General features: G+C 41.7%; 1 protein-coding gene across 1 annotated transcript in view; it reads left to right on the top strand.

Annotated features, from left to right (window-relative positions):
- Positions 1–27,249, top strand: part of LOC147706596 (cell adhesion molecule CEACAM5-like) — a 243,221-nt gene that overhangs the window by 200,188 nt on the left and 15,784 nt on the right. The window contains exon 9 of the mRNA XM_086933087.1: positions 18,902–19,040. Coding sequence (XP_086789213.1) covers positions 18,902–19,040 — 139 coding nt within the window. The remainder of the gene's footprint in view (positions 1–18,901; positions 19,041–27,249) is intronic.

Genomic DNA, 27,249 nt, shown 5'->3' with positions numbered 1-27,249 from the left:
TGTTATTCACTAACATTCTTCTGCAATTCTTCTCATTAACCTCAATACTTCCTGTCTTGTAACCAAAAGCAACAGCCAGTTTCGTTTTCCTCTTTCTCAGTAGTTCAAATGGTGATAAACCTGCGGTACAGTGTATACTAGGTCTGTATGTTCATAACAGTATAACATGCTCAATAACATTTCTCCCATTTGCCACTGACAATTGATTTCCTTCACATTACTGTTGACCATTTCAACAAGACCATTGGCACAGGGATTGTATACTGCAGTTTTGCTATGAGAATGTTCCTGTGGCATAAATCTGGGAACAGAATTGTGGACCATTATCCAATATAATTTCTTCCGGATAACCTTCTCTAATGAATAATCTCTCCATGCATTGTATTACGATGTTATTTGTAAATAAAGTACAAAACTAAAAACTTGTCACTTCACCAATGAATTCAATCTCCAACCACTTTGAATAGTAGTCTACCATGACAGCTCAAACCTGTTGTGATGTCTCATAATGTCAAAAGGACCCATTCTATCTATGGCAACCCTCAACTAGGGACCAACAGGATAACTGATAGGTCAAAGTGAATTTGCGTTGGTTTTCAAACTGTTGTCACTATTTTCACATAGAACACATTCTTTAACCAACTCCTCCACATCCTTGTCCATACCTGGTCACCAGAACAATTCTCTCAACCTACTCTTTGTCTTCTTCCTCCCCAGATGACCCTTTCACCCAAAATCCATTATATTTTTACTCGATGCCATGGGAGGAATGAGTTTGCCACCTCTCCTGACACCCCACTCTTCCACTCTCAATTCATTCTGAACTTGTGCATACCCTTTCATGTCTGTAACATCAGACCAGCCTTCCTTAATACCCTCAGCCAAAATTGCTAATTCAGCATCATCCTTAAATGCATCCAACTATTCTTTCGCTGTGATGATCCTTCATTAAACATTCTAAGTCTGCAACCCAACCAAACTCCTGCAAGTCATCCCCAGAAAAGTTGCTTGCCTCTACCACAATTTTGTTCCTGTATAGAGCATCTGCTTAATCATATCTTTAGCCTGGAACAAATTGTATCACAAAATTAAATTCTTCCAGATTCGCCAACCATTTTACAATTCTAGATGGCAGTATACCCAAACCCTTTTTTGAGAAAACATTTATTATCGGCTTATGCTCCATTTTGATCACAAATGTATGTCTCATCACTAAGGGGTAGATTCATCAAGCCGAAATCGGCTAGCAAGGAGCCAGATTCTGAGAATCTGGCCCTTTGCGAGCGCTATTTTTGCATTTGGGATTCATCATCCCAAATGCAAAAATCACAATCATAGAAATCGCTAAATTGCGATGAATTGCATTTAAGGAATCTCAATTTGAGATTCCTTAAATGCAATTCATGAACCATTTAAAAATTGCGAATTCGCAATCTGGGGGCGCTATTTACCGCGAAGTCTAACTACGTGGTAAATAGCGATAACTTAGAAAAATGCATTTTAGTGCATTTTTCTAAGTTGTATGTTACAGACACACATGTCCTTTGGACATGTGTATGCGCAACACCAGTGGACATTACATTTTCAGGGGTGCAACAGGGTGTCCTTTGGACACCCTGGCACCCTTGAAATTGCGGCACATTTGCGATTAGCTAATTGCTAATCGCAAATAAGGAATGACTCCCCATTCATTTTTATGGGCCTTTAGGCCCATAGGAATGAATGGGAAAGCCATTCCTTATTTGCGATTAGCAATTAGCTAATCGCAATAAGGAAGCAGTAGAAATCGCTAAAAATAATGCGATTTCTACATGAATCCCGTTTTGCAAGTCTTTAATAGCGATTCCTTAATAATCGCTATTAAGGACTCGCAAAACATGACAATGATGAATATGGGTGTTAGTTCTAAAGTGTCTGGTGGCCAAAAAGCACTGAGTATGCTTCCCTTTCACACACAAGCTGCTCTGTGACATGCAACATTCTTTTGACGTAAGGCGGCCTTCTTTGAGTATTTGACGCACATCCATCAGTGAGGCGGCCATCATTTGGGGAAATTTCTTTTACGGGCAAATGCATCAAGCGATTTTGGAATCGCAAACGGTGCGAATCGCAAAATTCGGCCGTTTGCGATTCCAAAATCACTTTTTGAGATGCATCATTCATTTCTCATTTATCGCAATTTAAGAAATTGCAATTTTTTGTGATTTCTCAAATTGCGATAGCATTTAAGAAATCGCAAATTTTGCGATTTCTTAAATGCTATGCATGATTTTTTTTTTTGCGAATTCGCAATTTTAAAGGGAAAAATTACCATGAAGTACACCTTCATGGTAATTTGCGAAAAGTTTGAAAAATGCAAATAAATGCATTTTTGAAATTTACATTTTACACACACACATGCCCTTGGGACATGTGTGTGATTAAGCCATTGATTAAACATCTTTAGTTCTTCCTCCGGGCCAGACCATACAAAAAACACGTCGTCAATGAAACGACTCCAATGATTTATTGCATGTTTGAAGGGATTGTTTTGGTAAATGAATTTGTCCTCATAGGTTGACATGAAGAGGATGGCTAACTCCGGGGCGAATGGACAGCCCATAGCCACTCCACCTATCTGAAAGTAAAAATCACCATCGAAGTAGAAATAGTTGTTCTTTAGTGCAAACTTAGCCAACTGTAAGATGAATTCTGTGGGAACTTCTTCCGGTTTGTCTCGTGTTTCCAGAAAATATTTAAGAACCTGTAATCCTTCGTCTTGCGGTATTTGTGTGTGTAAGGATGTTATATCCATTGTGACCAACCAATCACATCTGTTGTCGAATTTCACATCTTGTAATTTATTGATGAAATCGGTTGTGTCTCTAATGTAAGACTTTACATCAGGAATAAATGGCTTCAAGAAAAAGTCTACAAATTTGGAAATGGGCTCCATCAAAGACTCACAGCCGGACACTATCGGTCGTCCGGGTGGAGAGTTGGCATTTTTATGTACTTTCGGTAGTACGTAAAAGAGTGGAATTCGCGGGTGTTTTATTTTCAGGTATTCAAATTCTTTTTTTCCAAGAAATCCTTTTTGAAAGGCTTCATCGATGATGGAATGCAATTGATGTTTTAATTCCATTGTCGGATCTTTGTTTAATTTGCGATAGCAATTGGTGTCGCTTAGTTGTTTTTTGACTTCGTTGGTGTATAGTTGGCGGTCCCAGATGACAATTGATCCCCCTTTGTCCGCTTGTTTAATTATTACGGATGTATCCTTTGCTAAGTTTGTTAGTGCTATAGATTCAGATTTTGTGGTGTTGTATTTTACCCACTTGGTCTTTTTCTCCATTTCGCCAATTGCTGAGAGGATAGTTCTTTCAAAGGTTAATACTTCCTTTGGTGTTTTATAATTGGGAGGACAAAACGTGGATTTGTTGTGAAGTCCAGTGATTTCCATATTGGTATTAGTAGGATTTTCAGAAAAATAAGTTTTTAACCTGATTTTTCGAAAACATTCTATGGTTTCCGTTTTCAATTTAACAAAATCAGTCCTTTTGGAGGGAACAAACGTGAGTCCCCTTTGAAGTATGTTTTCTTCATCCTTGGTCAAGATCTTATTTGAAATGTTGAAAATTAGTGAAGGTGTCAGTTTTTGTAGTTCTGACGTCGTGTTGACATCTCCCATGGTTGAGTGTATCTCGGCTTTCCTCTTGTTTTTGTTTGGCCTCTCCCTAAAAAAGAAGGGCCCTGCTGGTTTTGTTGAAAGGAGCCTCTTCTGTTGTTGGTTCTCCTAGGCTCTGTGTTGTCTCCGTCACTATTGCTACTCGATGAGGAGGTATCAGAGAAAGTAATGTATTTTTGAAATGATCTTCCCTGATTCTCTTGTAAGTATCTTCGAGAGTCTGGCCGTGAGTAAAAATCCTGTTGGAGGTAGGGATACACCTTCTCTATATTGAAGTTTTTTTGATCTTTTTCAAATTGATTTGTTTTCTGGTTGACGGTGTAATCCTTAAATTCACTGATTTCTTTTTCCACTTTGTCCAGTAATCCCTTAGCGTCTGATATAGGTTCGTTGGTGGAAATGCTTATTTGTAATTTCTCTATTTCCTCCAGTTGGGCTTTTGATAACCTTTGGGCTGTTTCAATTGTCAGGACCATTAGGTCCCGACTGCATTTCGTTTCAATGAAACTGTATCCCTTTTTGTAAATGGGGTCCTCCGTGAAAATTACAGGTATGTTCTTTATCTGTAGTCCTCCTAGGATAGTTCCCGCTCTTAAATGTTGGAGTAAAAAATGACCATGCAGGTCTGTCCGGATCTGTTTTTTCCTTAATCTTAGGAGTTTTTCTGTTTCGTTTTGATTTTGTGCTGGCACACTTAAAGAGGCTGAAGCAAAGAGGGGTGGATCCGCTAGCAGCTTTTTTATGTGATCTTCGCTATACGCAAAAGTTTCATTCTCTGACATACTTTCTTGACTCCGTGTGCTCACTCACTCAGGTTCACTCACACCCTACTTTCCACAATAAACAAATAAACCGTCGCCGGACAAAAAGTTCCTGATTCTCCAATGAGAATATACAATTCCTTGACTAACAAGTCGCCACACTTCCACAAGGAGGGGCTACCACACAGGCGGCTGCCTGCTACCACAATGACTGATCCACACTGGGTATGGGTTCTTCATGCTTCATGTCAACCTATGAGGACAAATTCATTTACCAAAACAATCCCTTCAAACATGCAATAAATCATTGGAGTCGTTTCATTGGCAACGTGTTTTTTGTATGGTCTGGCCCGGAGGAAGAACTAAAGATGTTTAATCAATGGCTTAATAACAGAACACAAGAGATTAAATTCAGCCTTGTATATTCAAAAAACAAAATTCCATTCTTGGATGTGGAGGTATACCCTTCGGATGAAGGAGAACTGAAAACTACCCTACACAAGAAAGAAACCGACCGGAATAGACTTTTGCATTTTACCAGCAACCATCCCCGTAGTCTTAAAGAAAATTTGCCATATGGGCAATACCTTAGGATCCGGAGAAATTGTCAAGATAAACAGGAATACGAAAAATACGCTGAAAAATTAACCAACAGTCTCATTGAGCGTGGGTACCTGAAAAAACTGTTGCGCCGTTCCAAGAAACGAGCATGGTGGACTCCTCGAGAGCATCTGTTGGAGAAAAAAGAAAAAAAGAAAAAAAGAAACTGGACCGAATAGTCCTGGTTACAACTTACTGCCCAAACTCTAACATGCTAAAAAAAGTAGTAAAAAACAATTGGCACTTAGTTAAAAATCTGTGCGAAGAATTGAACAAACCCCCACTATTCGCCTTTAAAAAGGAATTAAACTTGGCCAACAAATTAGTGAGGGCCGCGCTACCAATGAAACCATCCACCAACTTGAGAATCATGATGGGCTTACCCCCAATTATGGGACACCATAAATGTGGAGGATGTAATTGCTGTGAATCCACCGAAGAAGGATCGATTTTCAAGCACAATGGAATAACATGGAAACATGAGTTATTCACAAACTGTAAAACAAAATATGTTATCTACGGGATCAGGTGCCCCTGCAACCTCCTATACATTGGGAAAACAAATCAGGAGGTCCGCTCAAGAATTCAGCAACACAAATCCAGGATAAAACGCAAGGTACCAAATGCCCCATTAGTCAGCCATTGGCAACTGAAAAACCATGAGGAGAAAGATCTACGATGGACTATAATAACTAAAGTGGAACAAGACCCGAGAGGAGGAGACATAGATGCAAAATTGTCTAAAAAAGAGGCATCAATGATTGTAAGGTTTAATACTGCCACAAATGGATTGAACGAACTTTCTGAAATGTTCAAACTATAAGCACTATGAACAGAAAATCTGTATCCAGCACATGTTTGACAAAAGATCCCCCATTCAAGATACCCTTGATCGAGAAACTATCAGGACATCATAAGTCACCACATCGTGAATTCACCACGTGACCACCGTGAATTTATACACCAAAAGAAATTTTAAGGTTGAATCAGAAACGATTATTTGCGCAAAGGCAACCTGCATTCAATTGACTAGGCAAAGATGGCGACCGTAATCCAAGAGAAAGTCATGTGACCCCAAAACCAGGAAGTAAATACATCATCGAGTGCCGTCTTTCTGACTGCGAGACGGGACCCATATGGAGCAGACTGCGAACTAAAGGTATGATCTAGCGGACACCTTTAAGATATTCCCATTTGATGCCAAATGCGCACAAAAACACTGAGATGCCCTCTCTTTTGGTTCCCCTAGACGCACTGTGAACCGCTCGCTGAATCCTAACAAACTGCAACCCACGGCGTGCAAAAGCAATCCAACTGGTAAGACCCGCCGCCAGACACCGCCGAACTCTAGCCCAATATAAATGTTGCAGAGTTTACTGATAGATTCTCCCCCCTCCTTTCTTTACTTACTATAGAAACAGAGGAGAAAGAAACAGCACCACCAGTGAGTACGTTTTCTGAGGATGCTTGACGCTGAATGTTGTCGCCATAACCTTACTAAATAAAGCGTGTATACTTGTTGTATAGGTGGTCCCGCTCCGCGGAAAATGATGAAATGATGGATTTATGAGGCACATCTGACTCACATTTGGAGAGGTAAGAGGTAGAGAAGTGGGTGTTGAACCCTAAGCAGCATACGTAATATAGATCCTGTACTAATATAGGTTCCCCCTGTTTGTCATTCACAGTCTATGGTCCTGACGAGAACTCCAGAACCAAGGAGTTCGAAACGCGTAGACCTTCCCAATTCACATTTTCCATGTGGAAACCATAAGAAAACTGAACAGACCTTTTTGATTTCAGAAATTTACATTTAAAAATAGGAATCTATGGTTTCTTATTCATGAAGTGTATATAAATTGTAAAAAAAAGTGTATGTTTTTTTAGATTGTTAGCCGTATGATTGTGCTTGGAGTATGATTGAAAGGCCCCTCAGTATGAATGACGTATAAAAGGAAGTATTTTCATGAGTATTGTTTGTGTATTTTTGTAATGTGCTTCACAAAAAAAGTCTTGTTGAAACATAAAAAATATTTTGAAAAAACACAGAAAAGAAAAAACTTGTAAATAAAATGCAAATCTAATTGGATTAACTCAATGATAAGACTCTCTCTTGCATATAGTTTTGTTCATATGCACGGAATGAAATAAGCGTTTTGAATCGTTTGGCAGTATTGGCATTTTGTTTGGTATTACTAGTTAAGGCAGGGTTTGGCCTTACTGCCTGGGAACCCATACCCAGTGTGGATCAGTCGGTGTGCACATGTGGCATACATACATGCCCTAAGGGCATGTGTGTCTGTCACATGGCACAGGTGTAAATGCACAGATTTGCATTTACAGAGGAATTCCTTATTTACCACCAACTAATAGTTGGTGGTAAATAACGAATCCTTAAAGCACCAAAGCATTCTTAAAAGTGCTTCCTACATCTCATTTACCGATTCGGTAAATACTGAATCGGTAAATACCGAATCCGTAAATGATGATTCGGTAAATACTGAATCAATAAATACCACCTACATCTGAAAAGGCCATTACCGGTCGGTATCGGACGATTTCAGCCGTTACCACCCGGTTATAGCCTTCCTACATCTGGCCCTGTGTTTGTTCTACTGGTGATGTGCACACTTTGACTGGTTATTTTTTTAAGAATAGGCATATGCATTGAAACAATGTGTGTACTCTGCTTTACTTTAAGCACTCCTTCTTGTATTAAACCATATGTTCACCATAACCAAGCATCTGTAATGTAGATGTGAGCCTTATATGTTATGTAATAGAAGTATGTATATATAGTATTTAAAGTATTTGGGCAGGCTTACAGCACTCGTTCCATTTCATTGGTAAGGTTAGTGCTGTTTGGAAAGTATGCAGCAGAGTATCCTTCCTCCACCTTCACTTCTACCAAGTCATGGGCATCCTTTGGTTGATTGGGAACAATGGAAAGGGGGTTTTAAGTCATATTTGGATGCCATTGAAGGGGAGGATTTTGCCCACAAAAAGAAATTTGCGTTATTAAAACATTGTTGGGTCTGGAAGGTAGGAAATATTAAAGCATCTTCCACATCAGACGGTGATGGGTGAAGGAGATGCAGTGGATGAATGTGCATCGGCGCTGCTGTTGGATGTTAAACCTCATAAAATGCAATTATGGAAAGGCATAAATTCTACGAATGTCATCAATGAATCTGTGGAAAGTTATGTGTTACTCCAAGAACCTTAGCAGCGATATCTGAATATAAGGATTTTGAGGACAAGTTGATCAGGGACCAAGTTGTGGAGCACACTAATAACAGAAAAGTCCAAAAAAGTGTTGATAACCACTCACAATGTAACTTTCAATGCCTGCAGCTAACTCTGTAGCTTTATTTAAAGTATGGCTTCCTAGATTTCGCTAATGCCAGTGTCTCTATCAACGGCTAAAGAGGTAGTGTCTGAGTTGGGAACCACAAACTCCAAGAAGGACAAGGTCAAATTTAAGAATTTGAAATGTTACAGGTGTAACATAATTTAGGAAATAAGTTTAGGAAATAAAAGTGTTTGCCCTGCAATTGGTAAAGTGTTTTCCATTTGTAAAAAGAAGGGACATTTCACTAAAGTGTGTAAATCCAAAGGGAAGGAGAAGGAAAAAGAGATAGGAAAGGTTGTCAATATGGTGGATGATTCTCTATCCTCGGAATCTAGTGATAAAAGTGTACTTTTGTATGTTGAAGATCAGATTCAGAGTGTTTTTACTGCTGTTTCTGACATCAGAAGACCTTATTGTCAAGTGGGTGTTGCAGATGTGAGTGTGAACATGATGGTTGACTCAGGGTCACATTTTGAGCTGATTGGGAAAGAGGACTGGAAAAACTTCCAAAGCAAAAATAATGTTATTAGGAAATCTACTATCAAAGCTGTGGCGTATGGTGGAAAGCCCATAGAGGTTGTGGGGGAGTTTGATACTGTGGTATCTTTGAAATGGAACGCATCTAACGCCATTGCATGCATAGCCAAATTTGGTTCATCCTTATTGGGTTGGCTGGAACAGGCCAATTTGGAAATTATTCTGTCTCTGAATAACAGTGAACAAGTGCTCCCCTTGGAATGTATGGCTGTGTGGTCTTTGGCGGAAAATGAATAGGAAACAAGGTTCAGTAAAGTGTTTATGGGCAAATTGGGAAAGCTCAAGGGTTTCAGACACACAATGCGGCACAAGGACCAGGAAGAACCTGTTGTGCACAAGGTCAGGAGAGTTCCATTGGTAGTTGGACCAGAATTAAAGAAAGAGTTGGACACATTGTATGCTCAGGACATAATCAAACCCATAAAGGGATTTGGAGTGGTTAACTGCTGTTGTGTTGGCTTGCAAACCTAATGTAAATTTACTTATGTGTGTGGATTTAAGGGTTTGAATTCCAGAATTTGGCTTGACCGTTATCCTATACCTAACATCACACAAACGCTTTCACTGATGGAAGGAGCCAAAGTATTTTCTACTTTGGACATGACTTCTGCTTACCATCAGGTAGTCTTGAATTGGGATTTGCAACACTTAACCTCCTTTTCACACTTGAAGAGGCCTTTCAATTCAAGAGGATGCCCTTTCGGTTAGCCTCACTTCTGCTGTGTTTCCGCACTTCTGTTAGTACATGCACAGAATGAAATACAGCATGATAAGAGACTGTCTCAGGTATTTCGGTATTCTGTTAGAGAAAATTGTAACTCTAAAGGCATGGAAATGCTAGTTGGGCATGGATAGTGTGGAGTATCTGGGGCACAGTTTATCCGCACATGGTGTGGAACAAAAGGAGAATTTGGTGAAGGTCATTGTTGAAGCCCCTGTTCCGGAAGACAAGGACCAGTTGCGGTACATTATGGGTCTAATGGAATTTCATGCAAGATTCATCCCATGGCGTGCTGAGAGAAAACAGGCTCTGCATGCTCTCCTCAAAAAGGGTGAGAAATATGCATGGGATTAGGAGTTTAATCGTGAGTTTCAAGACATCAAGGGTGTGGTAGCTAAAGTTATACCGCTTACACTATCCGATACTGAGGATCCGAGTATTGTGGCCACAGAGGCCAGCTATCAAGTGTTGGGGGCTGTCTTAATGCAAAAAATGAATAGGAAGGATGAAGTTGTTTCTTTTTCTAGCCAAAGTTTTATGAGTGCTAAAGCACCTAATTCAGTGGTAGATCATGATGCACCAGCTTGCTGGTGTGGTGTAGATCATTTTTGGCAGTGTTTGTGGATATCAGAATTTTAATCAAAGTGGATCACAAGCCGTAGGATGATTTGTTTACTTCAAAGGGAGTGGGTAGATCCTCACCAAGAGTTGCTAAGTGGCAGTATAGGCTACAGGAATATTGTTATCGGATGGTATACATCCTAGGAGTTAAACATGTGCTGGCCGACTGTCTTTCAAGGTTTCCTTTACAAATTAAAAGTCAGAAGTGTGAAATGTTTGGAAAGGATGATGATGAGATTGTTGTACATGAATTGTCAAGTGTAGTTTAGTAGGCTATTACTGAGCAGGTTTGGATGGACGATTTGCAGCAGGATAGTACTCTAAAACGAATAATGATTTTTGTTGGGAGTGTATGGCCCGCTGGAAAAATGGCTGATGCTTGGTTGTAGGTCTATAGACATATTGGTTCAGAGCTTTCAGTAGTCAAGTTGCTTTAGCACGGATCGGATGTCTTAGTTGGATGACAGATTCTCAGAAACAAAGTGGTCGCTTTGGCGCATGAAGGTCATATAGGGATGAGGGCCATGAATAGGAGAGCGAGAGACATGTTTTGATGGCTGGGAATGGAGGTTGACCATCTTGATCATCAAGGAATCAAGGAAACATAGCATTCTTGTTAAATTACAGGATTACAAGTTAAAATGAGTCTGGGTATATAAGCATTAAAATGTATTGTTTATGTATCTTTTGTGTATCTACGTGAAGTGTCTTATGCACATTATTTAACCTGATTGGCATTATTTTTAGATATTGCTTATTTGTTACACTTTTTATATTGTGCAGTTTGCATAAAGTGGGAAGATCTGGTGGGTTCTTGTTTGGAATGTGTTCGGGGTACCTCATAGGACGTGTTGAATATATCTTTGGAAGGGTTTGGCAGTTTGCCGTTAACCTGCTTCCCTGCTGGTTATGAATCAAGGAGCACAGTAACACATCAAAACATTACGAAAGTGTTGTGCTTCCTATCAGGTTACTCTTCAGAATTGTTTTTAAAACAGATAACCTTTGAACAGTTTTATTTGATGAAAGATGAGCATCAAAATGCTCAATTGTGCACTTTTTACTACCTTTCATTGGGAAAGTGGTCTCTTAACAGGGTCAGTCTCAGAAGAGTTTTTTTGGTTTATTTTGTTAGTAATTCCTTAAAAAAATGACAAAAATCTCACAAAATGATTCATCAAAACATGCCCTTTTCCCCATTTGTAAAGCTTGTCCACAGGGAGAGAGTCCATGCCTGTTCCCTACTAGTCAGCCCTCCCCAACCTGGTTCCATGTAAGATATTGTAAATACAGATGTGAGGACGCTATTTTTTGGTCGAGCTCTGGCGATCTGCTGTAGTAGAGTATGGATGCGAAGCCCCGCCCACTCTCCACTCATAATTGTCATTGGCTTCTGTCTATGTTCCTCCGTAAATGCAGGCCTTTGATTCAGTAATCACTTTGTTAGTCCCTCCTTAGTACCACCTTTTCTTCATTTGTAACCTCCCATGGCTACTTGCCCCTTTACTTCTATTGTTACATGGTACATGTTTATTAGTCTGTAAGCACTATTTTCTTAAAGGAAACCAGAGAGGCTCCCCCCATGTGCACGCATGCCAGCCATACTGCCCCTGCCCCTCCTCCCACACCCAGAGGTAGGGCATGGTGCTGACCTCAATGCCGCCACCACAAACGGAAAACCAAGCAGGATGCCCCCTCTGCTATAGGAAGCACGTAAGGCATCATCTTGCTGTGATTAGCATGGACACACTCAGGGAGAATGTGTAAGACCCGAAGGAACGTCTTTCTTTAAATTGGTACACATTTGTGGCACCCAAACAGTGTCTTGACTGCAATCAGCCTCAGTCTGGCAGTAACCGGCATACATTATTATTTGCCTGCAGTCTGTTTTTTGTTGCACTCCTATCTCCTTTTAAGCACACAAAGATGTTAAGAACATTAATAGAAATATTCGGGCTGAGCTTTTGTGGTGGGATAATGTATTGTCATTTGGGTGGTGTTAGTATAAAGATACAGTATTCGCTATTGGATTCCAGTGGCTTGGGGGGATTTGTTGTCCATGCAGCAAGGCCCGCAACATGGATACCTTTGTTGTTCCTTGTAGTTTAGCTGAGCATGCAGATTGTCCTTCGCACACTCCTGCCTCTCCTGCAAAATCTTGACTGTGGAGGCTGAGCTCTCTGGCTCCGAGTTGTAATTTTCACTTCCTTGTGTTGTCTTTCATCACATAAGAGGGTCATTAATGTAACGCTGGCCTGTGTTGCTGTTGCTCACTGTAGTATGGTAGCCCAGGCATGCGTTGTTGTTTGAAGCTTGATGATTGTATTCATGCTGGCTGTTCTGCTGCAGCGCATGTGAGAAGCAGCAAGAGGCTTGCACGCTTCAGAATCACATGCACACTATTACAGAAAGAAATAAGCATTTGCAATGCAATAGGTTTCACATTTGAGAGAGTTTGAGCTATTGGCATTGTAAATGACAATGCCCTTTTTATTTATGTGTTTTGAAACCTGCAAGCTGTTTGTAAGAGGTGCATTAAATGCCAGCCTTGCTTCTTGTAATCAACGACTACAAGTGGAAAGTGCATGTTTAAGCTCCGCTTGTAATTGGAATGTTCTGATGCTATAGTTTGTCTTCATGTATAGCACCTTGACTATATGTATGCAAGTGACTCCATAATACAGTCAATGCTCGTGCACTCTTGGAAGTGCACTAATGTTATAGAGCAGACGTGCATGAACAAATGTCACTTTCTGCCTTTTGCCTTTAGTGTATAGCACAGAGTACACAAGCACAACTTTGAACAAAATGTCCCAGTATTCAGTGACGTCAGCATCCAAATACCATTTTCTGGTATGGTGTTTAAATATAGAATACAAAAATATAGTTTACATAAATATAGTTGTAAAAATATCGATTACATAAATATCGACTCCCTATACTTAAACAGGTAAGTACAATAATATCGACTCAAAAATATAGATGTAAAAAATATCGATGTAAAAAATATCGACTTTAATATATATTATAACTTACATTAAATAATTAAATATTATAGATATTTTTAACAAAATAAATTGCATTACATTTATATTTTAACTATTTATAACAAATAAACTTAATTTAATCATTATAAACTGATTAAATGTGTACATATACATATATTTTCTTAAATACATTTTATTATTTTCTTTATTTAATTTATAAACTTTAATAAATATATAAAAATAAAATAAAAACGTGTCTAAAACTTTTTTAAATAAAATAAATGTATCTATATTTAATTAACACATAAAAGTATTTAAAAATAATAATACATACATTTAATAACAAAATTAAAACATTAGTAGTTAAAACATTTGATAGCGAAGGGGTAAAAATTACTATTCCCACTCCAAAGAGTGCAATAGTAGGGAAAGCGCAGGATAGCGTAGGGGTAAAAATTACTATTCCCACTCCAGAGGGTGCAACAGTAGGGAAAGCATTGGATAGCGTAGGGGTAAAAATTACTATTCTGACTCCAGTGAGTGCAACAGTAGGGAAAGCGTTGGATAGCGTAGGGGTAAAAATTACTATTCCCACTCCAAAGGGTGCAACAGTAGGGAAAGCGTTGGATAGCGTAGGGGTAAAAATTACTATTCCCACTCCAAAGGGTGCAACAGTAGGGAAAGCGCTGGATAGCGTAGGGGTAAAAATTACTATTCCCACTCCAGTGAGTGCAACAGTAGGGAAAGCGTTGGATAGTGTAGGGGTAAAAATTACTATTCCCCCTCCAGTGAGTGCAACAGTAGGGAAAGCGTTGGATAGCGTAGGGGTAAAAATTACTATTCCCACTCCAGAGAGTGCAACAGTAGGGAAAACGTTGGATAGCGTAGGGGTAAAAATTACTATTCCCACTCCAAAGGGTGCAACAGTAGGGAAAGTGCAGGATAGCGTAGGGGTAAAAATTACTATTCCCACTCCAAAGGGTGCAACAGTAGAGAAAGCGCTGGATAGCGTAGGGGTAAAAATTACTATTCCCACTCCAGTGATTGCAACAGTAGAGAAAGCGTTGGATAGCGTAGGAATAAAAATTACTATTCCCACTCCAGTGAGTGCAACAGTAGGGAAAGCGTTGGATAGCGTAGGGGTAAAAATTACTATTTCCACTCCAAAAGGTGCAACAGTAGGGAAAGCGTTGGTTAGCGTAGGGGTAAAAATTACTATTCCCACTCCAGAGAGTGCAACAGTAGGGAAAGCGTTGGATAGCGTAGGGGTAAAAATTACTATTCCCACTCCAAAGGGTGCAACAGTAGGGAAAGCGCTGGATAGCGTAGGGGTAAAAATTACTATTCCCACTCCAAAGGGTGCAACAGTAGAGAAAGCACTGGATAGCGTAGGGGTAAAAATTACTATTCCCACTCCAGTGAGTGCAACAGTAGAGAAAGCGTTGGATAGCGTAGGGGTAAAAATTACTATTCCCACTCCAGTGAGTGCAACAGTAGGGAAAGCGTTGGATAGCGTAGGGGTAAAAATTACTATTCCCACTCCAGAGAGTGCAACAGTAGGGAAAGCGTTGGATAGCGTAGGGGTGAAAATTACTATTCCCACTCCACAGGGTACAACAATAGGGAAAGCGCTGGAACTCAAAATAATAAAAAAAAAAACTATCAAATTTTTTTAAAATTTAATTTCCAATATAAACAAAATTATTATATACATTTTTATATATTATTATTAACAAAGATAATACAAAAATATATATATACACATTATTTAACAATATGATATCCACCACACACCTAAAATGAATTACACTATGACATTTAATATTTACTAATTAATTAATGAAAATTAAAGTACTTTTTAAATTAATTAATGAATTATTTAATTGACAGATTTCACACCATATACACTTATAAACACCACAACACAAACCTAAAATTAATTACACATTTACAATTAATAATTACTAATTAATTAATGGTAATTAATTTATAAAGTATTTAAAAATTAATCAATAACAATTTAATTACTTCACACCATTTACACATATAAACTCCACTACACACACCTAAAATTAATTAAACAATTAACATAATTAATTAACATAAATAATTAATTAACATAATTATTTAATAATTGACTAATTGAATTTATTTAACAATTAATTAGTAAATTAACACATTAATTAATCAATTAATTTTATATATTTAAATTACTTCCCACCCTATTCCCCTAAAAACCCACAACCCGCTACGGAACTAATAACACAAAATTCAACATAATATACATTAATAACTATTAAAATTTTACAACATATATTAAAATGACAAAAAATTCTCATTAAAACACTAAAATAAATAATATTATTAAAAAATCTATATTTTTGTAAACTATATTTTTGTACACGATATTTCTTACTTCTATATTATTGTTATCGATATTACTTACCTGTCTGTCGATATTCTGGTCAAACTATATTTTTGTTATTGATATTTCTTCATTTCGATATTTCTGCGGGGATATTTATGTCTGACGATATTTCTCTGTCGATATTCCTACTCTGCACCCCATTTTCCAAACACTCAGCCTGTTTGGCGCCAGGTGTGACAGTTATTTTTAAAAGCATTTAAGTGAGTCGCGCGCAAGTTCAAATAAACCTTAAAATAAGCAAGACAATGAAAGCTATGCCTTTATTGTTAGCGCCACCGTCATGTTTGTTGCCCATTATTTACTCATTCGAGCGAGGCGGTTGGAGTGAATGAAAGAGGGGTGCTGTCTGTGGCAATTGGTGTGGGACCCCATTGAAGGAGTGTTACTGCTAATATTGAGCCCAGGCCTATAAACATTGTGTTAAAATAACATATTTACTTCCTTTTCTAGAACACTTTTTAAATGTCTGTTACAAAAAAGAATAGCGTCCGGCACTTGCCTCTTCAAAGGCATTATTTAAACCAGATGTGGGTCACAGATGCCATATGGTGATTAGGTAAAACACGCAGCATAAGGCAGGCGATTTCTATGAGCCCCTAATTCACAGTCGAGATAGTCTGAAAAAAGGGAGAATAGATGTGAGGTTAAAAACCGCAGTCCATTTTCGAGAATGCAATGAAGGATTTTTTTATTTATTATACATTTTTTAAATCTGGGCTTTGTAAAACTATGTTCCTGCCAGCAACATTCCTTGTCTCAGATGCAGCGCCATTGCAAAGTTACTACTGACTCCAGTGCAAGCCAGGCAAATCAGGTGGTCAGCTTCCACTGCATTAAGGTGTTCTCTGAAACCAAAGCCAGACTTCGGTAAGATAGCGTCCTGGGCGTGAGCAGAGAGAGATTGTTCGCCCTTGCGGATGTCAGTATACTGCACAATGCAGCTCACATAAAAACAGCAAAAACCAAGAGAAATAAAGCATTTCTCTTTGTTGCGCCCTGTTAAGACCAGACCACATTGTTCCTGCTTACATTTCACATGCTTTACTTAATCTTGCATTCCCTTGAGTTTCTGCTTTTTCCAAGATGTTATTGCTTTTTTTTCAGGCAGCATATTACTCGTCTAGTGCATAATTTGAATTGAGTCGCATCCTGGGGCCTTATTTATGAAGGCCTTGCGTCAGTTTTGCGCCGCCGGTGCGTCACTTTTTGTGACGCACCAGCGGTGTAAAAAATGCGCCTTGTTGCGCCATATTTAAAAAGTGACGCATCTAGGTAGATGCGTCACTTTTTAAACCCCTGCGCCACATTATACCTGCGTCAGGTATAATGTATGCAGAGGGGGCGTTCCCCCGCAAAAAGCCTCGTAATAGTGACGCAGTGAAATCTATGAGATTTCACTGCGTCACTTTTAGGACGCTGTTGCGTCAAAATCTTGCGCCTGCCTCACAGCAGGCGTAAGACTGACGCAAGCCCTTTCACATGGGGCTTTCCCCATGTGAAAGGACGCATTGCTGGAGTTGCGTCACTTTTGTGACACACTCCAGCAATGCGTCACTTTTGCGCTTACAGATACGTCAGAAATACTGACGTATCTGTAACTCCTTGCGCCATGATGCGTCATACATTAAATATGACGCATCAGGAATGTCGCAAGGAGTGTGCAGTGAAAAGTGACGCATCGCTGTTTTCATGCAGCGATGCGTCACTTTTCATAAATGAGGCCCCAGGTGTTTATAGCGCAGCACAATGAAGCAGCAGGGGGTCCCTTTTGAGTTCATTGGTCAGTTGAGCAGGGACCGGCCCCTGGGTACAAACCTCCCCGTCCCCCCCAGCTCACCCTGATCACCCATAGCTGCGCTGCCTCAGCAGAGGATGGTTGTGTTGATGTCAGCAGGGGTCAGAGGGTGAAGGGAGGGCAACAAAGGGGGCTACAGGGGTATTAAAAACATCACCTGCCCTATGATAAGGTAGGACTAAAACCACTTTAAACTGGCAAATCCTACAGAAACAAACAGGCAGGGAGAGGGCAAGGCTGGAGCAAGAGGAGAAGGGTTCTGCTGTTGGCATCACCTTACCGCGCCCTGCGCCCCTCAGAAAATTAGCGCCCTGGGCCTGGGCCTGGGCCCAGCTCGCCCACGCTAAAGGCCGACCCCGCCTGTACCATTGTTTGTGGAGGGTGGTGCTTACATGACATAGTAGTGCACAGAAGTGTGCCTTAACGACTGCATTGCCAATAGCTCAAACGCTCGTAAATGCGACATCTGTTGCATTGCAAATGTTTGTTGGGTAATGCACTGCGCCTGCGTGGAGAGGCAGAACAGACACTTGTCACCTTCTTAGAAACTGAAACAATCTTCTCATTCTCGCACTTGTCGCTATTGAACTGTGATTGGGCGCTCTTTCTCGTGATCACAGGGAGTCACGGGTTCGAGTCCCACACCCTGCACTCTTTTATTTTCAAAAGAAAGTCTGAGATTTATATATTTGTGCTTCCTACAAGGAGGACTGGACCCGTCTGGACAGCAGAGGGCTTTAAATGAGGACATAAAAATATTCAAGCAGAAATAGAGAACCTTGTAAATCCGTCCGCACCTATAGTCTGGGACTCTACATTATTGTCGCTTGAATGTTTACTATCTGTACTGATGTTCCAGAGGATGTTGGGGTGGAGGGGAAGGTCTCTTGGAGGACGAGAGGCAGTTCAGAGGTCTCACCACTCCTGAGTGACAGCATAATACTACTTACTATTAGACCTCTTGTATAACCATGTTTTCTCAGATGTGCGAGAATAGTGTAACTTTGAGAGCTGATATTGTTGAGACCGAGGGAGTGTACCAGGGCGTCCAGCTGGCGAGAGGGTGTCTCAAGTTCATGAGTAATAAAAGAAGTCTGATGCCAAGAGATGGATGTATGGCAAGGCCAGGTAACCAGCTGTGATTGGATTCAGTGCCATAGCAGATGAAAGGTGGAGCCTGTGGAAGTACAGGGTGAGATGCTGCATTGTAATCTGAGGGGTCTCCTGCTGAGGTGAATGCACAGAGGGGTGTGTTGGTGACACTGGGATGCATCGTGGTGAGGAGGTAAGGATGCTTGGAAGGAGCAGGTAAAGGAGAGAGGAGTTTCCTACCTGAGAGAGATAAAGCTTGTAAACTGCACAGGACACTGCAGAAGGCCAGGGCCTGCGCTGGATGTGACTTCTGACACTGCCTCCCCTCTCTGTCTTTCAGAATTCTTTCCAACTGTAGCACCGAAGCCCGAAGTCCTGTCAGGCGGCGCTATCGCAGGCATCGTCATAGCGGCGCTGGTGGTCGTCGCAGGCGTGGCGGCTCTGGTGTACTTCTTTGTGTTCAAGAAGCCTGCTTCAGGGTAAGTGCAACCGCAGTCAACAATACCTGTACAGACTCTCACAGGGGCACTCTCATCGACATCACCTGCTCTCCAGGGCTCTCCGTCTTCATCTAGGAGGTCTCTCTCTCTCTCCCATTCCCACTCCCTCTCGCGCTGTCCTACTCTCTCTCTATCTCATCTCTTTCTCTCTTTCGCTCTCTTTTCCTTCTCTGTGTCTTTCACCCTCTAAGTCTATCATTCCGTATCTCGCTCTCTAGTTCTCTCTCTTTCTATCGTTCTTTCTTTCTTATTCTCTCGTTCTTTCTTTCTTCTTTCTCTCTCCCTCTCCCCTTTTCATTCTCTTTGTCACTCTGCCTCACAAACTTTTTTTTTACTTGCCCTGTTTACCCCCACTTTCTCGCTCTCTCTCTGTCCGGCCTGGTCTCTGTTAGTTTCTTAGCCATGTAATGTTCCTTTCTTTTTTTGTTCATCCCCTTCTTTTCTATGCTAGCTCCACTCCTCACCTGAAATGATTCTCTCCCACGGTCTCTCTCTTCCTCTCTCTGCTGCCCACTCTATTGGTCTCTCTCTTTCTCTCACACTCACTGTCAACATATCTTTTTCCCTTCCTTATTCTCTTCATGCCCAACTCTCGCCCCCTCTCTTCCTCTTTGTCACCCTGTCTCTCAATCTATCTTTCTCTTACTCGCCTGCATGCCCCACTTTCTTTTGCACTATCTCTTCCTCTGTCATTTTCTTAGTCATGTCCTTTGTTCACTCTCTCCTTCTCTGAATCGGATCCACTTCTCACCTAAGATTATTTTCTCTCTCTCACTCTCTTTCTCACTCTCCCCCTCTCTCTCTATTTCTCTCTCTCTGTGTCTCTCCCCCCTCTCTCTCCCTCTCTCTCTCTTCCCCCAGTGCCCCCTTTCTCTCTCTCTCTCTCGCTCTCTCTCTCCCCCCAGTGCCCCCTTTCTCTCTCTCTCTCTTTCGCTCCCTCTCCATTTTTCTATCTCTTATCCCTGTTCAGTCTCTCTTAATCGCTCTCTCTCTTCCTCATCTCTTCCTCTCCTCTCTATCTCTTCACCGGGGTTTCCTCGTTTTGAATGTCAGTACTCTGTTCATTTCACATAAATGAAAGGTGCCAGTGTACAAGATCACACATTTACAAATCATCTGCGCTGCTGCATTTCAGAAACGTTATGTTTAATATGAACAGAATTTCAGCTCCACAAAAACCTTTGAATAGTTTGTGGAGCCTGCGCTTTAGTAATGGTCAATGGAAAGGGATTAATGCTGAGATTAAAACTCTTTGAAGTACAGACTGCATTTTGAAAATAGACCTAGGGCCATATGTATCATGCAAATTCGCAACCGTAAAGGCCGAAATTCTGCGAATTTCGGGCTTTACGAATGCAAATTTGCTAAATGCAATGTATGAAGCAAAACTGGTGCAAAACAAGGAATCGCAAATTTTGCGATTCCTTAAATGCAATGTATGTAGCCAAAAAAATTAGCAAAATGCCCTTAAGGAATCGCAAATTACCACCGACTTCTAGTTGGCGGTAAGTTGCGAATTCCTTGAAAAATGAAAAATGCACATTTTTGCATTTTTCAAAGTGCCAGGTGACGCACATACATGCCCTTAGGGCATGTATGTGCACCACAAATGCACCCATGCATATTTCAGGGGTGCAACAGGGTGTCCTTTGGACACGCCTGCACTCTTGAAATTATTCTCAATTTGCAAATTGCGAATCGCAAATTGAGAATAATTTCCCATTCATTCCTATGGGCCTCCTGGCACATAGAAATGAATGGGAAAGCATTCCTTAATTGCGATTCACAATTTGCTAATCGCAATTAAGGAATTGTAAGGAATCTGAAAAAAATTGCGATTTTGTACATACATACCCATTTGCGATTCTCAAATAGCGATTTCTTAAAAATCGCTATTTGAGAATCGCAAATGGGTATCTTGATACATATGGCCCCTAATGCTTGTTTCAGGTGCAAATCGCATTATCTTCTCTCGCTGGTCCATATTATGCTGACGAAGTCGTCATCTTTTATAGGGGCTTGTGGTCAGCGAACAGCGCATTACGTTTTATGCAAGGTCAGGCCTTAAACACTAGGGGCCCAATTCACAAAGGTAAATTGAGACGAAAGTCAAACTTTACGACTTTTGGTATTCACAGAAGGCATTTAGGAGTAGTAAAGTTAGACTTTTGACTCAGTTTAACTTAAGCTTTGGTCTCAGTTGGACTTAAGACCAAAACTTAAGTTAAACTGAGACAAAAGTCTAACTTTACTACTTGTAAATGCCCTTTGTGAATACTGAAAGTCATACATTTTGAATTTCAACTTAGTTTACCTTTGTAAATCGGGCCCTAGCTGTTTTTCATCACAGCCCTCGATGCCTCATGAAACCCAGATCAATGGAATCCATGTGTTTTTTCCTGAAAGACACTTGAGCTTCAACCCAAACTGTCCCTCTTCAGATTATGGTTGTACAAATGTTGTGCAACCACCATGAGAAGGGTTTAATTTTTAACCAACCATCATCTTGTGAAAGGCTGTCAGGGGCCAGTTTTCACTTGTTCCTGCTGCACAAATGTCAGCAAACTTTTGAAGGGTATCCTGTAAATGTAAAAGTTCACTGCCCACGTTCCTTCTGTGCCTTCTAGGGGTGCACGTCTTCCCATTCTATGTTTCCTCCTTAAGGAGCTAAAAGCATAGGTAAATCAATCAAAGGGGCTCGGTTCACAAAGGCAAACTTACACTTTTGTGTAACTTTACTAATTTTTGGTATTCACAATGGTACACTTAGATCAAAGTTTACCTTTGTGAGTCGGACCCAATGCTTGTAGAAGAATGAGACATTTAGGTATAGGTTTCCTTGTGGTGCTTGCTAGAATATTCTAATTGGTTAAATTTGTTAATTTTTTTATTGTGTTTTTGTGTGATTAAAGTCTAGATTTCAGGCATGTACAAACTTTTATAGGGAGAGCCTATAGTATGAAAAAATGACAAAACATTACGGTTGATGTTGTTCTTTCGAGAAGGTTTCGTATAATGGTAACTTTCTGATTGCTGTTTGGATGGAGCTCCAGACCATGGGTGAACTTCCCAAGAAAGCTTGCTCTGGTTTCCAGCACGACTGTGTCAGAAGTAGCCAAGATGGATGGCCAAGAGTGTTGACCACCCAAGGCCTTCAGCCTACAGGCACCATAGTTGAGAGTTCCAGTGTGGAGAAGTCTGTAGGTGGCACAGGCTAATCTAAAGAGGCTTGCTCTTTGTATTGGCTCTCATCCGAGCTTGATGAAAATAGGTGAAATTGATTTTGTTTGCTCTTTGAAGGCCATCTGTGAATTGCATGAAGCTCTTGCCTCAAGAGAAGCCAGGTGCTTCTTGGTTATATCTACGAACTATAATTTAGTTGTAGCCCTACTGTGAGGTGAAAGACTGTGTTTACTGACTAGGATGATGTCAAGTGACTTCTCTTCAGGCTGGACAGGAAGGAGGCAACTAAAAGTGGAAGTAAAGCCGTCTGGTTTAACAGGGCTTAGTTTGGACAGTCTGTTATTGTGTTATTGAGACAGTTTGTGTGAGTTAATGCCTTTGTTTGCTGAGCTATCCTATATACAGAGTAGTGTCTTGGTATCAGTTGACAGATATGTTTTGTTTGGTCTTAAATGCATCAATATCCAGATCAGATCCCATGTTTTTGTTCCCACTGTCACCTAAACATATATGTTCCTACTTTGAGATCATTCTTTATGACCTTTTCACCACAAGTTGAAAGTATGACACTTTATATTATTATTGAGCAAAGTTTGGGAGGTCTAAACCACGCCAACATTTAGGACTTTCATAGAATTTAATATGGATCTCTTGTTTTCATCAACCCCGTATCAATTTCTAAGACATCCCCTGTAACTGGTGTAGTGTTATCCTAACATTATTGATGGGGAAAGACTCAAACATACATAATACAAGTGATAACCTGTTAATTTTGAAAACGTCAGTACTTCCACACCAAGGGTTATCCACGGCAAGGTTTTAGGAGGTAATCATAAACAACACTGTGATATTCACCTATGTCAAGGTTTACGTTGATCTACTGATCTTTGTCCAAATAAGGGATGTGTTTAATTGCCTATTTGATCTTTGTCTAGAGCTCAGGAACTTAAGTGTAGTGAAGGGAGAGATTCAACGCTTGCTCCATGATTGAATGATTTGATGTCTTGAATCCGGAAAGTGTGATCAGGACATTATCCCCACATGTTCCATTTTGTATTTTTCCCAAAGCTGATTACCCTTATTTCAGGGTATAATGTTGCTAGGAGAATGTTGTATATATATGGAGAATGTGGAGAAGTGTGGCTCAGGGGTTAGAGGCGGCAGACCCGGAAGCTGAGATCGGCCCTGGACCAGGGTTCAATTCCTCGGCAGGTCTCGGCAGGTCTTGGGCTAAAAATTCCACGGTCTCGATAATTCTCGCTCCGGTGCCTTCTCGACTCACGGGTTCACACTCTGCGACTCTGGGCAATAGCTTGCTTAATCTCCACAACGGCCCCTCGCGGCGGGATGCCTGGCTTTCACCTTGTGGATACCCTGCCGGGGTTATCTCACAGGGGAATACCAGGACGGGTTCCCTAAGCAAGCGCCGGGAAACCCACTGCGGGTAGCTGTGCGCTATATAAGCTCAAATACATTTACATATATATATATCTTTACCCCGTTCCATGTGAGGTCCGTTATTGTCTTTCCCTCTTTCTGCCCCTTTCCTTGTCCTTGTGTATGTAAGTGCAGAGAACCCTTCGCCTTGCCTTTAGAATGTTGGGGAATGGTGGGTGAAAATGGATGTCTGGAGTTCTGTATGACTATGCGATCCAGTTAAGTGCAGTATATTTTGTGCTTCTTACCCGAGGCTCCTGTCGCTATTAGAGGCCTCATTTGATGATAATGATGGGATTTCATCATGCCACTTTGCTGTTGGTCTTCTGCTTCCTTGACCCGCGTCTTGCCAGCTTATGTGCTGGTCTACCCATACTCCCCTCCAGCATCTGGTGTGGGCCCTGCATTGACTCCACAAACTTCCCCAACCACGCCCTGTATATGTCTTGTGGCCACACCCCCAGGCGGAGTCTCATTCATCCCTACCCCAGACACCGCCTAGTTCATCTGTCTGTGCTGTGTCCTATCTGAGGATGGACCTATGTTGGATGGATCCCCTTGGAGAGCTTAAGCCTATTTACAGTCAGTAATCACGTCCTGGAAGTCCGGTGTTTTATCTTCGGCTGGGTAAAGTTGGTCACTATATATTAGAGTCACCTTTGTACTGCCACCCATGCTTGGGGATTGGCCTGTGCATTGCATCTCCACTTTGATTCCTCAGGCATTGTTGTCACTATATCATGTGGACTTTCCCATTATTTCCTGTGCTCAACATAAAAAAAAAAAAATAGGTGTGGTCCTACTTTTACCTGAACTTTATCCTTCTTGTCTACCATCACTTGAGTGATTAATGCCATGGCAACGCCAACAACATTCCTGGAGTTACCTGGAACACCCCGAGAGCAGAGGTGGCAGTGAATTAGGAGCTTTGAAATGCATTTGGTGTCAATTAATTTTCACTTTTTCCCTGCTTTTAGCGGGATTTGGCTGGTTTTCGCCCCCCTCCCTCTCACCGCATTTAAAAGGTTGTATCACCGCCGCTTTGGCGGGTCCGGGTCCCGGGGGTGGTCCTGTGTGGGCGCCATCTTGCTTTGGGCTCATAATTCCATCAACGGGCGCCATCTTGGAGCGTCCTCGCGCTCGCGCTGGGATTGGATCGCCTATTTAAAGCTCTCCTCTCCCGCGCAGCGGGACGCGCAGGTGGGGCGCCCTCGCTTAGCCGGAGTCGTGCCAGAGTCCTGCCCGTCTGCGCCCGTCAGCGACGAGGAAGCGCGAGACGTGGTAGGGCTCTGTTCTCTTGTTGCTACTCTCTTCCGGCACGCCTTACCAATGCTTAATTACACTCGGGCAGATTTGCTATCTATTGGGAATAGGGTTGCGGTCTGCTCTTGTGACCCTGTGGACCCCCTATCTGGCCCGTACGTCTGCGCCTGTAAGGGCTGGTCGCTAGATAGCCCGACTAGGATCCGCTCTCTGGAAGATGTCACCCCGATCAAGCGCAATATCAACGCTGACCAGGGCCTCCGGATATGGAGTTTGAATGTGAGGTAACTGGTCAAACATCACCAGTTCATACATGACCTCATTGAAAAAGACGATCCTGATCTTTTTCTTCTTACCGAAACCTGGCTTCAGGACTCGGATGTCGCTATCCTGAATCTTACTTTCCCATCGGATTACACGATCTTCACTTTGAATCGGACTACGAGAGGAGGTGGCATTGCCATGGCAGTTAAATCCTGCTTCCCTGCTGAATGGAAAGCTCTTGGGTTGCCTGCTTGTGAAAGCGCCCTCTTCAAAGTGGCTTTTAGCCATCATTTTACGTTCAGCGGTATGCTCATCTACCGCCCACCTGGCAATGACCTAGTCTTCAAGTCCGCTCTTGCCGACATGGTAAGCTCCTTAGCGCTCGGTTGTGCGAATTTCAACATCATGGGTGACCTTAATATTCATTTTGACAACCGGTCTTCCACAGCCATTAACACCTTGCTCGCGGATCTTGAAGCTCTTCAACTTGTCCAGCTAGTTACTCTTCCCACTCACACCGGAGGTCATATTCTCGATCCCTTTTTTTCCACTCTTGAGAGGGTGAAGGTGTCTGACCCGATGTTGATGGGATGGACGGATCATTTGCTGGTGGAAGTCTTCTGTCCTATTCATGATAGGCTAATTTTTAAAAGACATTGGCACAAGCTTAAACTTGAAGAGTTTTATAGACTACTGGAGCAGAAACCCCTGAGCGCTTTTCTGAATGTGGATCATGGTTACCAACTGTTTTGCACATGGATTTCAGACGCTCTTGACTCCCTTATACCCATGCACTGGTCGAAAGGTCATTCGAAGGTACCCAGCCCGTGGTATAATGATTCCCTTGCCGAGCTTAAAAAAACTTGCCGGAAAGCGGAGAGGGACTGGAGAAGATCTTACGATCCCGTCTTGAAAACCTTGTATTTTGCCAAACTCAAGTCCTATCACAGGGCAATCTGCAGAACACGGGCTGCATTCTATGCTCAGGAATTTCAAGCCAGCACTAATCCTTCTAAATTAATATTCAAGGTCTTGAAAGACCTTATGAATAAAAGAGCTACTTCGGCAGAGATCTGCACTGACTCCCACTGCGAGAATCTGGCAACCTTCTTTCTGGAGAAAGTGCAGAAAATATACCGAGGGTTTGACCCGTGTCGGCAGGATCCAGAGTCTGTTGACCCTAATTCCTTAGGGTATGAGACTTTGACCTTCCTACCTGATTTGTCTACTGAGGCTTTTGACAAACTTAGCCTCAGCGTTAAATCAGGCTCTCCTCTGGATCCGCTGAAGCCAGCTCTTATCAGTACGCTTTCCCCGCTGTGTCGAGCTCCAATACTCACTTTAATCAACCTGTCGTTGTCAACTGGAATGGTCCCTTCCTCGTGGAAGCAGGCGGTAGTTACCCCAATCTTGAAAAAGGCAAATTCCGACCCCCTGTTGCCTGAGAACTACCGCCCCATATCTCTTTTGCCTTGGACTGCTAAAGTTACCGAAGCCCATGTTAACTCGATCTTGTCTGATCACCTTGCCCGTAATCAGATATTGGACTCCAGCCAAAATGGCTTTCGGCCAGGACACAGTACCGAGACAGCTTTGCTCCATATTATCGAGCATCTACGCCTGGTGCTTGACTCCGGACGTACGGCAGCGCTCCTGCTATTAGATCTGAGCGCTGCTTTCGATACTGTGTCCCACCATATACTGATTCAGCGCCTAGAGGAAGCTGGAGTAGCAGGTACCGCGCTTCAGTGGTTTCGATCCTTCCTTTCAGATCGAACCTTTAAAGTGGCAATACCACCCTGCCAATCCACTATTCATCCCTTGGGCCTGGGGATCCCACAGGGCTCCTCGTTGAGCCCCACCTTGTTCAACCTCTATGTGAAACCGCTAGCTGCAGTCGTCAAACAGTGGGGTTTGACGATGACCTCATATGCTGACGATACGCAGCTGGCGGTGACACTGAGTGGAGACCCTGAAGTGGAGGCCCCCAGATTCCGAGCTGGACTTGTGGCAGTAGCGAGTTGGCTTCGTACCAATTGCT

This window comes from Lissotriton vulgaris, chromosome 7, assembly GCF_964263255.1.
Source record: "Lissotriton vulgaris chromosome 7, aLisVul1.2, whole genome shotgun sequence".
In the NCBI taxonomy this organism is placed as follows: Eukaryota; Metazoa; Chordata; class Amphibia; order Caudata; family Salamandridae; genus Lissotriton; species Lissotriton vulgaris.
The sequence above is the reverse complement of the archived record's forward strand: the minus strand, read 5'-3'. Positions and strand labels throughout refer to the sequence as shown.